Source organism: Tarenaya hassleriana, unplaced genomic scaffold (genome assembly GCF_000463585.1).
Source record: "Tarenaya hassleriana unplaced genomic scaffold, ASM46358v1 Cleome23, whole genome shotgun sequence".
Taxonomy (NCBI): domain Eukaryota; kingdom Viridiplantae; phylum Streptophyta; class Magnoliopsida; order Brassicales; family Cleomaceae; genus Tarenaya; species Tarenaya hassleriana.
The window spans coordinates 1,705,422-1,718,958 of record NW_010965625.1 but is presented as its reverse complement, the minus strand read 5'-3'; the positions used below and the strand labels follow the sequence as shown (position 1 = coordinate 1,718,958).

At 39.1% G+C, this 13,537-nt stretch overlaps 3 protein-coding genes across 4 annotated transcripts; all 3 read right to left on the bottom strand.

Moving 5' to 3' along the window:
* Positions 1-951: 951 nt before the first annotated feature.
* On the bottom strand, positions 952-2,426 carry LOC104815291 (putative nuclease HARBI1). Its single transcript, XM_010543631.1, has one exon. The coding sequence runs from the start codon at positions 2,316-2,318 to the stop codon at positions 987-989; it is 1,332 nt and encodes a 443-aa protein (XP_010541933.1). The 5' UTR covers positions 2,319-2,426; the 3' UTR covers positions 952-986.
* Positions 2,427-2,495: 69 nt separating this feature from the next.
* On the bottom strand, positions 2,496-5,473 carry LOC104815290 (protein OS-9 homolog). The gene is made up of 8 exons (XM_010543629.1): positions 5,274-5,473; positions 4,399-4,475; positions 3,855-4,058; positions 3,692-3,766; positions 3,376-3,491; positions 3,233-3,299; positions 3,035-3,141; positions 2,496-2,771 (listed from the first exon to the last, which is right to left on the bottom strand). The coding sequence occupies exons 1-8, from the start codon at positions 5,383-5,385 to the stop codon at positions 2,624-2,626; spliced, it is 906 nt and encodes a 301-aa protein (XP_010541931.1). The 5' UTR covers positions 5,386-5,473; the 3' UTR covers positions 2,496-2,623.
* A 4,499-nt stretch (positions 5,474-9,972) lies between these two features.
* LOC104815289 lies at positions 9,973-12,075 on the bottom strand. Of its 2 annotated transcripts, none has more exons than XM_010543627.1 (4): positions 12,005-12,075; positions 11,493-11,738; positions 11,222-11,362; positions 9,973-10,388 (listed from the first exon to the last, which is right to left on the bottom strand). In XM_010543627.1, exons 1-4 carry the CDS (start codon positions 12,005-12,007, stop codon positions 10,035-10,037), a joined length of 744 nt encoding a protein of 247 aa, XP_010541929.1. In that variant the 5' UTR covers positions 12,008-12,075; the 3' UTR covers positions 9,973-10,034. The 2 variants fall into 2 exon arrangements, with proteins under 2 accessions (XP_010541929.1, XP_010541930.1); XM_010543628.1 differs by having other exon boundaries at positions 11,493-11,729; positions 12,005-12,043.
* Between the last annotated feature and the right edge of the window lie 1,462 nt (positions 12,076-13,537).

The following is a 13,537-nucleotide window of genomic DNA, read 5'->3' as shown; positions in this document are numbered from 1 at the left end:
AGGGAAAAAACAATGACAAGAAGCTACAAACTTGTTTCCATATTTGGACACCCAAAGACCAGCAGATAGCCGTTTGAAACATCATTTAGATCAAATCGCAAGAAATCTAACAGATTGGAATCAATCAAGAATGTTCGAACATGATTCTTGCCATAGATTCCATTCATGTGCTGTGTAATCAATGCTGTGCAGATTCCATTGTATTGGAACAAAAAAAACTGACCATTTGATGAAACCCCATCATGAGGTAGTAAGAAACATGATCAACTTACCGAGAGTTTGGAGGTTCAACTATTTGTCCGTCAGTTACGGCTGATTTACCTTCCACGTGTGTGTTGCGGACTCGTATACGTGGTCATGGGTTTACCCTACCATCGCGTCCGAAGGATAGCAATTGGTATTTCCCACTCTAACAAAAAAAAAACTGACCATTTCTAATAATAATAATCTCTCGGTTCCTTCTTTCTCAAAGCCATGAACACTCTCACAAATACACAAAATTCTACGGTGGGAACAGTTCTTGTCACTCGATTTCTATAACCGAAACATCTCAAAGGATAACTATTATCCCTTTGTATACTATCAACATATAGGGATGCCAAACAAGCCCGAAACCCGAAGTCTGGTCTGAGTTCGAAAAAAAAGGAATTCGGACCTAAAAATATAGATTCGTTAAGTTTCGTGCTTTCGAGTCTCGGGCCAAAGGGGCTTCGGGCCTACTGGGCTTTGGGCTGGATATGAGGCCCGAACCTTTTCCCCCCTAAAATCTTCACACTATCCATCCTTCACCATTGACTTATATACGTCCTCATTTTCATTCAACATAAATTTGGTTATCTACATGCATTCTCAACGCCAGACCCGCAAAAGTTCGATAAAAACACGGTCTTAATTTCCGCATATAACTTACCGAAACGTGAAAGGCGGGATCATCATACGATATAAACGATCGATCATAAAAACGCGAGCTTGTTAGATTTAAAAGTTTACCTTCTCGAACACACCCGGCTCAAGTTCTCAGCAATTGCATCCCTGATTCTCCTCGCGTCAAGATCTTCTTCTCTGAATTCTCGAGTCTCCTCCTCTTCTTCCTCGTCGTCCCTCATCCACATCCAACCGCTATCACCGGCATTGTTATCAGGCGCATTCTCTCCGCAACTCACCAGAAAGTTATGCAACAAGCAACAGGTTGTGATCACGAAAGGTAGAAACTCAACCATTTCTTGCTTCCATTTCCTGTCGAGAATTCGCCACCTATCTCTAACACTGGCGAACGCAGTGCCCGCCTTACGAACTACAGCCTTATGTGCATTGTTGAATTCACTACGACAAGATTCGAAACTATCCTCTTCCTCGTTCGAAGATGAGCTATAAGGAGTCATAAGCCATGGTAATAGAGGAAAACGAGAATCACCCACAATGTACTGAGGTACATAGACTCCATTACCCAGTTTGTGCGAAGGACCGTTCAGGAAGCTTCGAGATTCTGCCTCCATAACCGAGAACAGCTTGGTCTGCCGGAAAATGGTTTCGGGCTTGATTGTGCTCGGCCATCCGGCGGAGATATCGACGAATCTACCGGTGGAATCGACCAATGCTTGGACAAGAATCGATCCATTTGGCCCGAGAAGCTCTCCGTCGATTTCGAATCTCGCAAACCCTAGAACGCCGCAGCAATTAAGGAGCGAGCGAGGCGAGAAATCGGGTTTTGGGTCGTCTTTGTTGATTTCCCCTAGTTTCTCGTTGATGAGCTTGCACACGGTGTAAAAAGCGCGGGAAGCGTCGGCGGAAGAGCTGAAGCCGAATCGGCGAGCGACGGACTTGTAGGAAGCGCCATGAGCGAGGCGGAAAATCGCGGCGGCGAGAGCGTGCTCTTCCGGCGGAGGAGAGAGGGACGATAGGAGGCGGAGGAACGTCGGCCGAGACATGCGGAAGCAATGATGCCACCGTGGATCGCCGTCGTCTGAGGATGCGGAGGAGAGGAAGCGATGGAACCACGCGGTGGAGGAGAACGAGGAGGAAGGCGAGGGAGAGATGGGCAGAGACGAGAGGAGGGCTTCGAGGGAGAGACACTGAGAAGGGAGAAGGAGGAGATCGTTGCGGCGGAGGAAGGAGTCGGCCGCGGTGGCGGCGGCAGATAGGCGGCGGAGGAGCGGTTCGGAGAGGAGCTTCGCGTACGGACTCCGATCGTCGGTTTTGCTTGTTGGGTCTGATTCGGGTTTTCGTTTTCTGCACTTTCCGGTGGTTTTGGGTAAATCTGTTTTCTCGGTCGCCGGCGATATGGCGTTCCCAAGGGGTTTTCCGGCGTCTCGGGTCATGGCTATCCCAGAGTCCCAGTGGCCTCGGACAGTAAAATTGGCTGTTCGGCATTTTGTTGCGTATGTGAAAAACAGATATCCTATGAAATATTCTTTTTTTATTTTTTAAAAATTCAGTAAATGTAATTTGGATCAAATTAATTTTGTTAATCTATACTATAAAAATAAATTTAGAAATTGAAATCTAGCGTTTTAATTTTACTTGTCAAGCAACATTCTAATGAAGTTTCCATTGCGAGAAAGCTTTGATGGCTGAGTGCACAGACACAATGTGGGGATCAAAAGACAAAAGAAGGGTTTACTTCTCAAGAATCTGTAATCATCTTGGTGGGTTCCTCGTCCAGATGCTGTCGTTCCTCCTCTGTTCTTGTAGCTGTAGCAGCATCGTCTTCCCCTGCTGCAACTGCATTGCAGTGAATCGTATGCCACACCGGTTTCTCTTGCTGGAACAGCCTGCAATCTCACCGAAAGAAAAGCAATTGATGTTCATATAAACTCGTGATCGGTTCTTTCAAGATTCTAAAACAATTCGATATGAGCATGAACCCTACAGCTCGAGAGCGGAGGTTTAGTCCTTACTTATCAAACTGTATATTAGAAAGGATCTTGGCCGATACGAAACACTATGTATTGATAATTGTTTCATGTGGCTGCAGAATTCGAATGGTTTTATGATGGATCTTTTCAAGTTAACCCGAAGGAGGGAGAGAACTTACGGATGCTTGCACAAGGTTGGACACTGAACTGTAAGCGCATACTTGCAAGTGGAAAGTTCGGTCATGGAAGTCACCATTGCCCTCGTTTCAGCGCACACGAACCTCACCTGTGTTCAGCGATTACAAGGAACAAATCACAAACCCGATCACGGGAGGAGCTGCTACTATGCGTTTAATAAAGTCTTTTGTTTTCCATACCTCGATTTCTCGAGGCTTGCCTGTAAGGTCACAGATGGTTCCATTGGTGAAGAGGTGGGAGTGATACCTGCATAATGCCACAGGAGATTGATTACGGAGATGCAGCGTTTAAACAAATCGGCAAATGATATCTGGGTTTGTACCTCAGTGATGCATCGCTTGAACGAGGATCTTTCATTGTAGAAGCTTCTGGTAGATTTTCGTTAAAAGCAGCGGTTGCGTCTGCATCGAAATTTCCCAAGATGAACTCTTGGACAACCTGCAGAGGCAGAATACATATGGGTTTATTCAAACTGCAAACTACATAAACCCAAATCAGAAGATGATTATCAACACGAATAAAACTCGAACCAGAAATTGGGCATCTGATCCAATATGATGATAAACAAGATACGAATAGTCGGAAGTAACAAGAGAAATTCTACTTCACATAAAGTTACAGAGAGAGCAGTGATATACCTTATTATCATCCTCAATATGTAATTGCCTTACCGACCTTAGATGGCAAAACTCGTAGGACCACCAACCCTCTTGCTGCACATCCACACGAGGTTCATAAGCACCAAATTTCACGGTAGTGTATCTTAGTTGTCAATATAAACAGGTCAATGTAAATCCGTACTCTGAGAAGGCATTTATCACTCAGCGGTTGAAGCAATTCATCCGGAGTCTTTAGTTTGACGGGTTTTTCAGTTTCCATGATCACATTACTAACATTTTGATGGGAAGAGGTCCAATCGCTCTTTTCTTTTTCCTCCTTAGGTAAGTAACATAAATGCTTTCGTCCATGCTTATCAAGCATAACCATAGATTCCTGGTCATCGTCCTACAAAGAAACAAGTGATTCAAATATTAACGGATGATGCCTCATTTCTTGGTGAGGCTGACTAACGAGAATACATAACAAACAAAAGGAAAGAACAAAGAAGCACAACATGATAGTTGTCCAATTCGAGGAATCAGATAATCAAAAAAAGGATCTTTAGAGGGCAAGTGATTTGACAATGCACATGTACATGATTGTTTCATCATTATTAGAGTTAACAGATTCAAATTAGGAGCATGTACAGCATGATTTTCCTGAAAGTGTCTATCTCGTCAAGTTGGGAAGGAAAATGGGTAAGCGTCTAATAGACCTAACACTCAAGAGAGGTAAGACTGATTACCGGGTAAAACGGCGCATCTTCAGGGAAGAATTCAATTTTGTACTTCGGTTCACGATTGCTTCGGCTGAACGTTCCAGCTGTTTGACAGCGTTGAAGACCATAAGAACAAGATAATCACAAGCAGCTGATGATGCAAAGATCGAATCACACCAAAGAGTCACTAAGAAGAAAACACTTCAGCGGAAACACGGTTCGGCTTTCACCATGGCTCAGCATGAGAAGGATGACACTACAGAACTATGCCACTCCAAAATACTTCTCAGCCTAAGATCTCAAAGAGCTAGCAGACATAGAAACCGAACAGATCGACATCACTTAGTTTCTCTAGCTTTAGAATATCGAATTATGGCAGACCAACTTGATGGTGATGTAAACAACATCCCTTCTCTCATTATTATATGTATATACATTCACAGAAGCTTATCCGACATAGAGAGAGTGGCAACTGGCATTGCTGACAAAATCTTCAACCAACCATAGCTATGGAAATTGCAGGAAAATCCTAAAACCTCAAACATCTGGGACCAACTCTTTCCTTGTTCGGGCAAAATGCTCTCTGTTCCTAAACAACAGCTTCTCTGTAACTATATATTCAAATTCTATATGAAATCGAAAAATCTGGCTTGCCCATTACAGAAAAAAGTGTAATAAAGAGATGAAATTTCAAAGCAAAGCCCTAACAAAAGCGATTAAAGAACATTCGAATGGCAGAACACGGTCAATATCGAGAAGGAAAGAACACCGACGCTTTTTGGACAGAGAAGAGGATCAAACGGTGAACCCAGATCATATTTGATGCGGCGAATCGAAACTGAAAGAGAAATTAAAGAACGAACTAAAACGAAGGGAAGAGAAAAGGGCAAGAAAAGAATCACCTAGATGAGCTGGGAAGATCTGATCGGCACAGACATGGATGCTAAGAGACAACGAAACTATCACGAGACAAAGCAAGATCTTCGGAGTTGCCATTTTTCTTCGATAGATCATAACAAACTGCAGAATTGGAGCTTCAGAAACACCACCAGCGGAAGAAGGAAGAAGACGACGACGACGAGTAAACGACGACGTTCGTAGCCTTGTTTCAGCTGCGATACACCTTTCATAAATCCACGTAGTCTGACCAACGAAACAGTGACACGTGTGTTAAAGCGGCCATTTCAGTTTCGGTTAGATTTGGTTAGGTTATATTCCATTACAAAAATTACAATGCAATGCAGATGCCCACATAATCATATTTCAACCGTATTCAAATTGATATAATTTCCTAAAACATATGTTTTAAAGAAAGACAGCTTGTTTATAAATAAGTGATATTGACAGATTGCCGATTTTGTTACATAAATAAGTGAAGATTAGGCTTTGGTTTCCACTGAATTTTTATATACATATATGTAGATTTTAATTAATTTTAGTCGTAGATATAATACTTGACCTTGTTGAATTAGTAACATGACATGTTATTACATGAGAAAACGATCTTCCTAATAGATCTTGAAAAAGTAAACTCACACGATATTGTTTTCAAAAATTTCCCAACTGATTCTATTCATTTGTAAAGAACATGAATTACAACTCTTTTTTGTTCGAGCCTAATCCATCCCAAGAACACAACTCCCCCTGAGTTTGTTCTCCCTTACAACATAAATTCTATCAGCCCATACACTATGTGTGCCTCGCATACCCCGTGTAACCCTAGACTCGTCTAGGCCCTTTGAGCGGTTCGCCTATTTTTAAAGGCTCTCCCTCAGATGCACTTCACTCTCTCTCAAGTATCACTCACCCTTGTTTCTCACACCTATGATTCTCCAGCTCGTTTGCTCTTTACTCTCTTTTTCTATTATGTTGGGATACCTTTCTATATCTCTCACGTCTTGTATTTATGCATAGCTCCTCTTCTTGTTTCCAATATTTTGCTCAATATCTTCTTTTCCTTTTTCTTGGATTTTATTTCTTTTGCTTGATCTTTCCATTTTTCTTCAATGGCATGTTTCTTTTTCTCTTACAAGTCATTCCCTTACTGGTTGTTCCTTCCATTTCTTCACATTGACCTGTTTCCTTTTTGCTTAAGATCTTCTAGATATTGAATCTTCGCTTGATACTCTTTCATTGCATTAACATTCTCCCCCTTTTTGACTTTATGCTTATACACACTTATGCTTGAATACACATTCATCCACTTGGCTCCTTGATATCATCCTCAACGATTTCAACCATGCATATTCGCTCACCATCTTCAACCATACACCTTTCTGATCATTCTCCTCTTGTATCATCTCTCCCCCTATGTGTATGATCACATACCTTTCGAGTCTTTTCTCCCCCTGTGTATAAGCATAAATTCAAAACCATACTTGAGCTTTTGATTGCTCAATTCTAGGCTCGTGTCTTTGGATCCTTGAGAGAGTTTCTGAAAATCTGGTTGTCAACCCATGTGTAGCAATTGCTTGATGTCCTCTGTCCAGTTAAAATACACTTGTTATCCGTATTGGTCACCAAGCACGCATCCTTTGTGAACTTCACCTCCATGTCATTATCACATAGTTGACTTATGCTGATCAAATTAGCCTTTAAGCCCTGTACGACCTTAACATCCATCAGCTTGGATACTCCACCACATTCCAGAGTTCCTTTACCAATGATCTTCCCTTGTTTTCCATCTCCGAATGTGACATTGTTACTTGTCAAACCTACTTCAACATCCGTCAACTGCTTCTGACGTCCTATCATGTGTCTTGAACACCCGCTATCCAAATACCAGACACCATCTCCACTCGTTTGTTCAGACGTACATGCAACATTGCATGACACATCGGATTTACGGATCCACCTAAAATTCTTCGAAGGATGAGACAAATAAGAGTGATTCAAATTCGAATGAACGTACCAATTAGAGTTCCTTTTCTGTCGTAGATAATAGCAATTCCTTCGAATATGTTCTCTCTTCCCACAGTAATAGCAGTTTCTGCACTCTTTTTGCTCTCGAGAGGTTCGTAGATCCACTTTAACTTTTGGAGTATTTCTGACGGCGCCAAAAGTACTTCGTACCAAGTCAGGTACTTCTCGTTTAAGATTTCCTCCGGATACGAATGCTGGGTGATATTCCTCCTTTCCTACATATCCAAGCCCTGATTGATCTCGTGCACCCCTTCCCTATCCAAGTAGATGATCCAACTTACCAGTTCCACTTCCAAGAAGATGAAGATTTTTCTTGGTCTCTTCAATTTGACATCTCATGAGTGAAGTTTCTTCTTCTTTTTGGGACAGTTGATGCTGAGTAGATGTCAGCTGGATCTGAGTATTTTTTAATTCCTTCTCCAGCTGCTTCTTCTCATCCAGCAGATACCTATTCATTCGAACGAGTTTGGTCATCTCATTGAACAAGTCATCCTCAGTTACCTCTTCATCATCACTTGAATCATCTTCCAGTGTTTATTCTCCTTCTTCAATAAGTCCAAAAAATGCAATGAGGTTAGACAATTCTTCATCGTCACTGTCCGACCCAGTTTCCTCCTCCTCATGAATGATACGTGATTTTCCCTTCTTCTTGACACATTCCATCTTGGTATGCCCAAATCCCTTGCACTCAAAGCATTGAACCTCACTCAACTTCTTCAACAGACTTTCCCTCTTGATAATACTTGGACATTGCGCTCTCTCATGTCCAGTTCCATTGCACTCCAAACATTTGCCAAAACGTTTATCATCCGTTTGCAAAGCTTCCCTTCTTGTGTTGAAGAATCTGTCAAACTTCTTAATAAAACGTGACATCTCATCTTTTAAAGAATCCTCTAATAATTCTTTATCCTTGAAAGATGAACTCACTCTTTGTTTTGGAGAAGATGTTTCTGGTACGTGAAGTGCAACTCCCAGATTGTGAGGTGTACTTGATCTTCCACTCATAAGTTGCATCCTTAACTCATGTGCTGCAAAGGTGCCTACAGCTTCTTTGAAACTTACAGTATCTAAGTTATTCGTACCTTCGAAAACCAAGATTTGAGAGTGATACTTAGCTGGTAAACTATTGAGAAGTTTCTTCACAAGCTTCTCGTCATTGAACTTCCTTCCAAGTACACTTGCTTCATTTGACAAAGCGCTCAACTTTCCACAAAACTCTTTGACACCCTCGTTCTTTTCCATCCTTAAATGCTCAAACTGATAATCAATCATATCCAATCTGTTTCTTTTTACTTTAGACGTACCTTCATAGATGAGTTCTAGAGTGTCCCATGCCTCTTTTGTTGTTTGACATCCTTGAATTTGAGTGAATTCTTCATGACATACAGTGCTGAAGATGATTGATAAAGCCTTTTGATTTAAAGCAGAGCTCCTTTTTTCTTGGGTTGTCCATCTGGCTTTTGCTTTGATCCTTTCAACTCCATCTATTACTTCAGTGGGAGGCATTCATTCGTTTATTACTGTATTCCACGCATCTTCATCCATACCACGTATAAACGCACTGATTTTGACCTTCCAATGGCTGTAATTCTCCGAGTCAAGCATCGTAGACATCTTTACTGTCTGAATCTCCTTGAATCCATACATTGTGTGAGACTGGATCTTAACACCGATATGAGAGGAACAATTCCTACGATCAGTGACCTGCTCTGATACCAATTGAAAAAGTAAACTCACACGATATTGCTTTCAAAAATTTCCCAACTGATTCTATTCATTTGTAAAGAACATGAATTACAACTCTTTTTTGTTCGAGCATAATCCATCCCAAGAACACAACTCCCCCTGAGTTTGTTCCCCCTTACAACATAAATTCTATCAGTCCATACACTATGTGTGCCTCGCATACCCCGTGTAACCCTAGACTCGTCTAGGCCCTTTGAGCGGTTCGCCTGTTTTTGAAGGCTCTCCCTCAGATGAACTTCACTCTCTCTCAAGTATCACTCACCCGTGTTTCCCACACCTATGATTCTCCAGCTCGTTTGCTCTTTACTCTCTTTTTCTATTATGTTGGGATACCTTTCTATATCTCTCACGTCTTGTATTTATGCATAGCTCCTCTTCTTGTTTCCAATATTTTGCTCAATATCTTCTTTTCCTTTTTCTTGGACTTTATTCCTTTTACTTGATCTTTCCATTTTTCTTCAATGGCATGTTTCTTTTTCTCTTACAAGTCATTCCCTTACTGGTTGTTCCTTCCATTTCTTCACATTGACCTGTTTCCTTTTTGCTTGAGATCTTCTAGATATTGAATCTTCGCTTGATGCTCTTTCATTGCATTAACAGATCTCAATTGTGTGAACGCGTTATGGTCTGAAACACAAACACATCTCCAAGAAAGTTGCAAGGTAGAGTACTATTGTATAAAGGCAAACCTAAACAACACTATGCTACTAATAGATTTAACAAATTAATAACAATGCCTGAAAATAATTATAAATTTTCAACCCAATTTTTCAATTGAATTCGTTGGGCATTCCGAACATGTAATAAATCCCGTAACTCTCGTTCGTTTCGATTCGATTTGTTCTTACAATTTAGATTCGGCCCGTTTCGAGTTCATCTCTAAGAGAAATAGAGATTAATCAAATGTAAACTTTTTATTGCTAAGGCCATTCATTCCATTAAATATATATATATATAACGAAATATTTAGTAAACAAAAAAGATGTTTTTCCTAATTAACACAAAGGTGACCGGTGAGGAATGCCTTTGCGTCGGCTGATGCAAGTGGAGATGTCGCTGACGTCATCATCGCTCACCGCCTTGTAACTGTTACCCGCCGATTTGCCGCAAACGTAGAACCCACTTCTCTTCTTCCTCACTATGTTCTTGTCGTGAGGGTAATTGTTGTCGGAGGAGGACCAGCTCGCGGGCCCCATGGGGTCCACGGCGGCGTCTGAGGAGTCGGGGTCGCCTTCATCGTCGTCGAGTCCGACGTCTTGAGGGATGATGTAGTCGGGGCCTAGGGTTAAAGCGTGGCATGGCTTTAGGAATGGTGTTAGGTCCTTGTAACGTTTTAGCACAAAGTCCACCTTGTAAAAAAAAAAAAAAGGAAGAACAAAACAAATATGATTTTTTTTTTGTATTTAGCCCAATTTATGATGAAGAGAAAATGTATGCAAAACACAAAAGAACAAAATAAAACTACATATAGCTTTATTTGAACTAAATGCGATTGAATATCATTTTTAGACCAATTTCAATGAACTCTAATTGCACCATAAACAAATATATAAAAATAACAAGATCTCAAAAAAAAATTTTAAAACAGAATCGTTAATGACTATATTTTTTTTCTCTCTCTAAAACCACAAAATCTAAATTTAAAATAACCCCAAAATATCTACCCCATATTTTAAGTCCAACTTGACAGGATAGGAAGAAGTATTCTATTTATAGGTGCTAAGTTTATTCATAATTTATATATTTAATCGTTTTTTAATTAATTTAATCAATGGTTGTGCTACTTGTGTTTCTACTTTGAGCAGGTTTAAGAGAGCAAGTTGCAGTTTTATTTGTAGAAAAACATGATCTCCTTCTGACCAATTTTGCTTACAATATTGTCCCCATTTATTTTTAATTTGTTTACAAATCTTTGTTTTCTATCATGTGTGCAGTTCCTATATACAACCTAATTAAAACATACACATATACATACACACACACATACACATGATGAATCTTCATCATCTTTATGGAATTCTCATGCCAAATATCAAACACATATAATTGTTTTGAATTTTCTTGATTATTATATATGCGGATAAAATGTATTTTACCTACATATATATATAACTTATAATTCTCAGGAGAAATTGGAGATTTAATGGATAAAAAATAACTAGAGGTAGATTAACATATATACCTTACAACCCAAGGAGCAATGAATGAAAGGTTCTTGGAGACTTCTGTCACAAGAAGTGCAGTAGTTCCCAGCTCCTTTGAACTGCCTGTTCTGTGGTCTCTTCTTGATGAACACCACCTTTGAACTGTTTATTGTATAAGCCTATACATACATGTGTATATATATATCCGAAATTCAGCCCGAACCCATCATTCTTAATCCAATAATCCGCTCAAAACATTCATACACACGTATACATACACGTGATATATATAGATTTTAGAGGGGAGACCTGGACATTAGAGCAGTCGATGAGATTTTCGAGATCTTCGAGCCGAACGACGTCGTGGTAAACATACCGGCGAATCTGAAGGAGTCTGTGAAATCGGTGGGAGGGTACGCAATGAGGGCATAGACTGATGCAGCAGTCGAGGCAACACACGTTCTTCTCGTTCTTCTTGGCCGTCTCATGATACGAACATGGCGCGAAGAAATTCTGCGTGTAGAGTGCATCCAACCATGCAGGCTTCTGAATTCTCTAACACCACGCGTTTCAGACAAAAAAAAAAAGGCGATAGCATATGAAATTGTTTGATGATCGATGATTCAAATTGTGCGATGAACATTTATATAGCGAAACTATTCTTTCACCTTCTACAAAGATAAGGGTTGACAATTTCAAAATTTTCGATGGAAAAAAAATGAAAATGAGAGATTAACTATTGATATGTATGTATGTATGTATGTATGTATGTATGTATGTATGTATGCTTAAAGAGAAGAAAGGATTGTGAAGAAACCAACCATGATGACAGCTCAAAGCAAGCTTTGGAAGAAGGAAACTTTGCACTTGAACTATGGAGAAGGGGGGAGAGGGTTAGGGCATGGAGATGAGAGAATTTATGGAGGATCGCAAAGAGGAAAAAGAATATATTTATTCCTTGGAGACATAAATACTTGTTTGTTTATTACTTGAAAGAAAAAAAAATATTTATTTTGTTTATAGCTTTTAGAGAGAGAGAGAGAGAGAAGAACGTGGGAGCTGTTTCCATGTCTGCTCTTTTGATTTAAACAAGTATAGTTTTGTCATCTCCCTGGGCTTGAGAACTCTTTGCTCCTCACAGAATCTGCTCCACCTTAATATATTTCTCCATATTCATATTTCTGGTCTTTTTTAAACCATGGCAATGCAAATTCATTACCAAACAAATAAGACACGATAATTTCAAACTGAACAAGCCTTTAATACGAGCTGAAATATATATATATATATATATATATATATATATATATATATGTGTGTGTGTGTGTGTGTGTTTGGAATATGCTTTCATTTGGAGGGTAAATCTCTAAAGACAATCCACAGTATCAACTATTAGGCGACGCATCCCTTTTAGGTTCTATCTTTTTCAAATTCGAATAATTGGTTAAACCCATAAAAATTTCTATTCTTGTAAAACAGTGAAAAACCAATTTTTTAATTTTTTCGTTCGACAAATTTATTTACAAATTTGCAAAATGTGTCATTATAATTCACAAATTGCAAAATATGTCATTATAATTCTCAAATTCATTTATGAATCAACATTGTCGAATTTTTTTGTGGAATCAATTAACAAGTTTAGAAATTATAATGATATATTTTATAAGTTTGAGAATTATAATGAGATATTTTACAAGTTTGAGAATAAATTTGTTAAGCGAAAAGTTTAGGAATTTTTATGGGTTTAACCCTATTTTTATCTATGTGAATTCTATTCGGTTTGATTAAAGAAATACTTACGATTCCATAAAAAATTATTTTAAAATATGTTTGGGATATCCGACCTAAAATACCTAGGTTACGGACATAATTTGGACAGAAGTAAGGATGGTACTATATAGTAATAGTGAAGCCACAACTTTAATTAGGGTTTGTCAATGAATGGTTTTGTTTTCTGTTCTTTAGTGGATTTGTGTTGTTTAGGTTATTCAAAACATGATTCGGTTAGTTGTGTGCTAGGGTTTGACTTATAAAAAAAAAAGAGAGAATGGCTGATGCAGTGAAAATAGCAATTTCTTTGTAGTGTTCAAAAGCTACATGTAAGCTAATCAGCTCTAAGAGCTAATAATCTAAATAAACAAATATATGCCAACATGCTACAAATCAGCATATTATATATATAAAAAAAACGTTTTTTTTTTGTCGTTGTGACAAAACTTTACACAGACAAACACAACTCACTCACCACTAGTTTTCAATTAGATTAATTAATTAATTAATTAAAACATGTTAATTTAAGATTATTTAGTCAATAATCACTAGTTTTGAGGAAACCCTTTTGTTTCTTGTGCCCA

Excerpts from the sequence above, each read along its gene's own strand:
- LOC104815291 (XM_010543631.1), bottom strand. The coding sequence starts at position 2,318 with ATGACCCGAGACGCCGGAAAACCCCTTGGGAACGCCATATCGCCGGCG.
- LOC104815290 (XM_010543629.1), bottom strand. The coding sequence starts at position 5,385 with ATGATCTATCGAAGAAAAATGGCAACTCCGAAGATCTTGCTTTGTCTC. Across the intron at positions 4,476-5,273 it reads GATCTTCCCAGCTCATCTAG|CTGGAACGTTCAGCCGAAGC; the intron begins GTGATTCTTTTC and ends GCTGTCAAACAG. Across the intron at positions 3,767-3,854 it reads GTGATAAATGCCTTCTCAGA|CAAGAGGGTTGGTGGTCCTA; the intron begins GTACGGATTTAC and ends GTGGATGTGCAG.
- LOC104815289 (XM_010543627.1), bottom strand. Across the intron at positions 11,363-11,492 it reads TCGACTGCTCTAATGTCCAG|GCTTATACAATAAACAGTTC; the intron begins GTCTCCCCTCTA and ends ATGTATGTATAG. Across the intron at positions 10,389-11,221 it reads ATTGCTCCTTGGGTTGTAAG|GTGGACTTTGTGCTAAAACG; the intron begins GTATATATGTTA and ends TTTTTTTACAAG.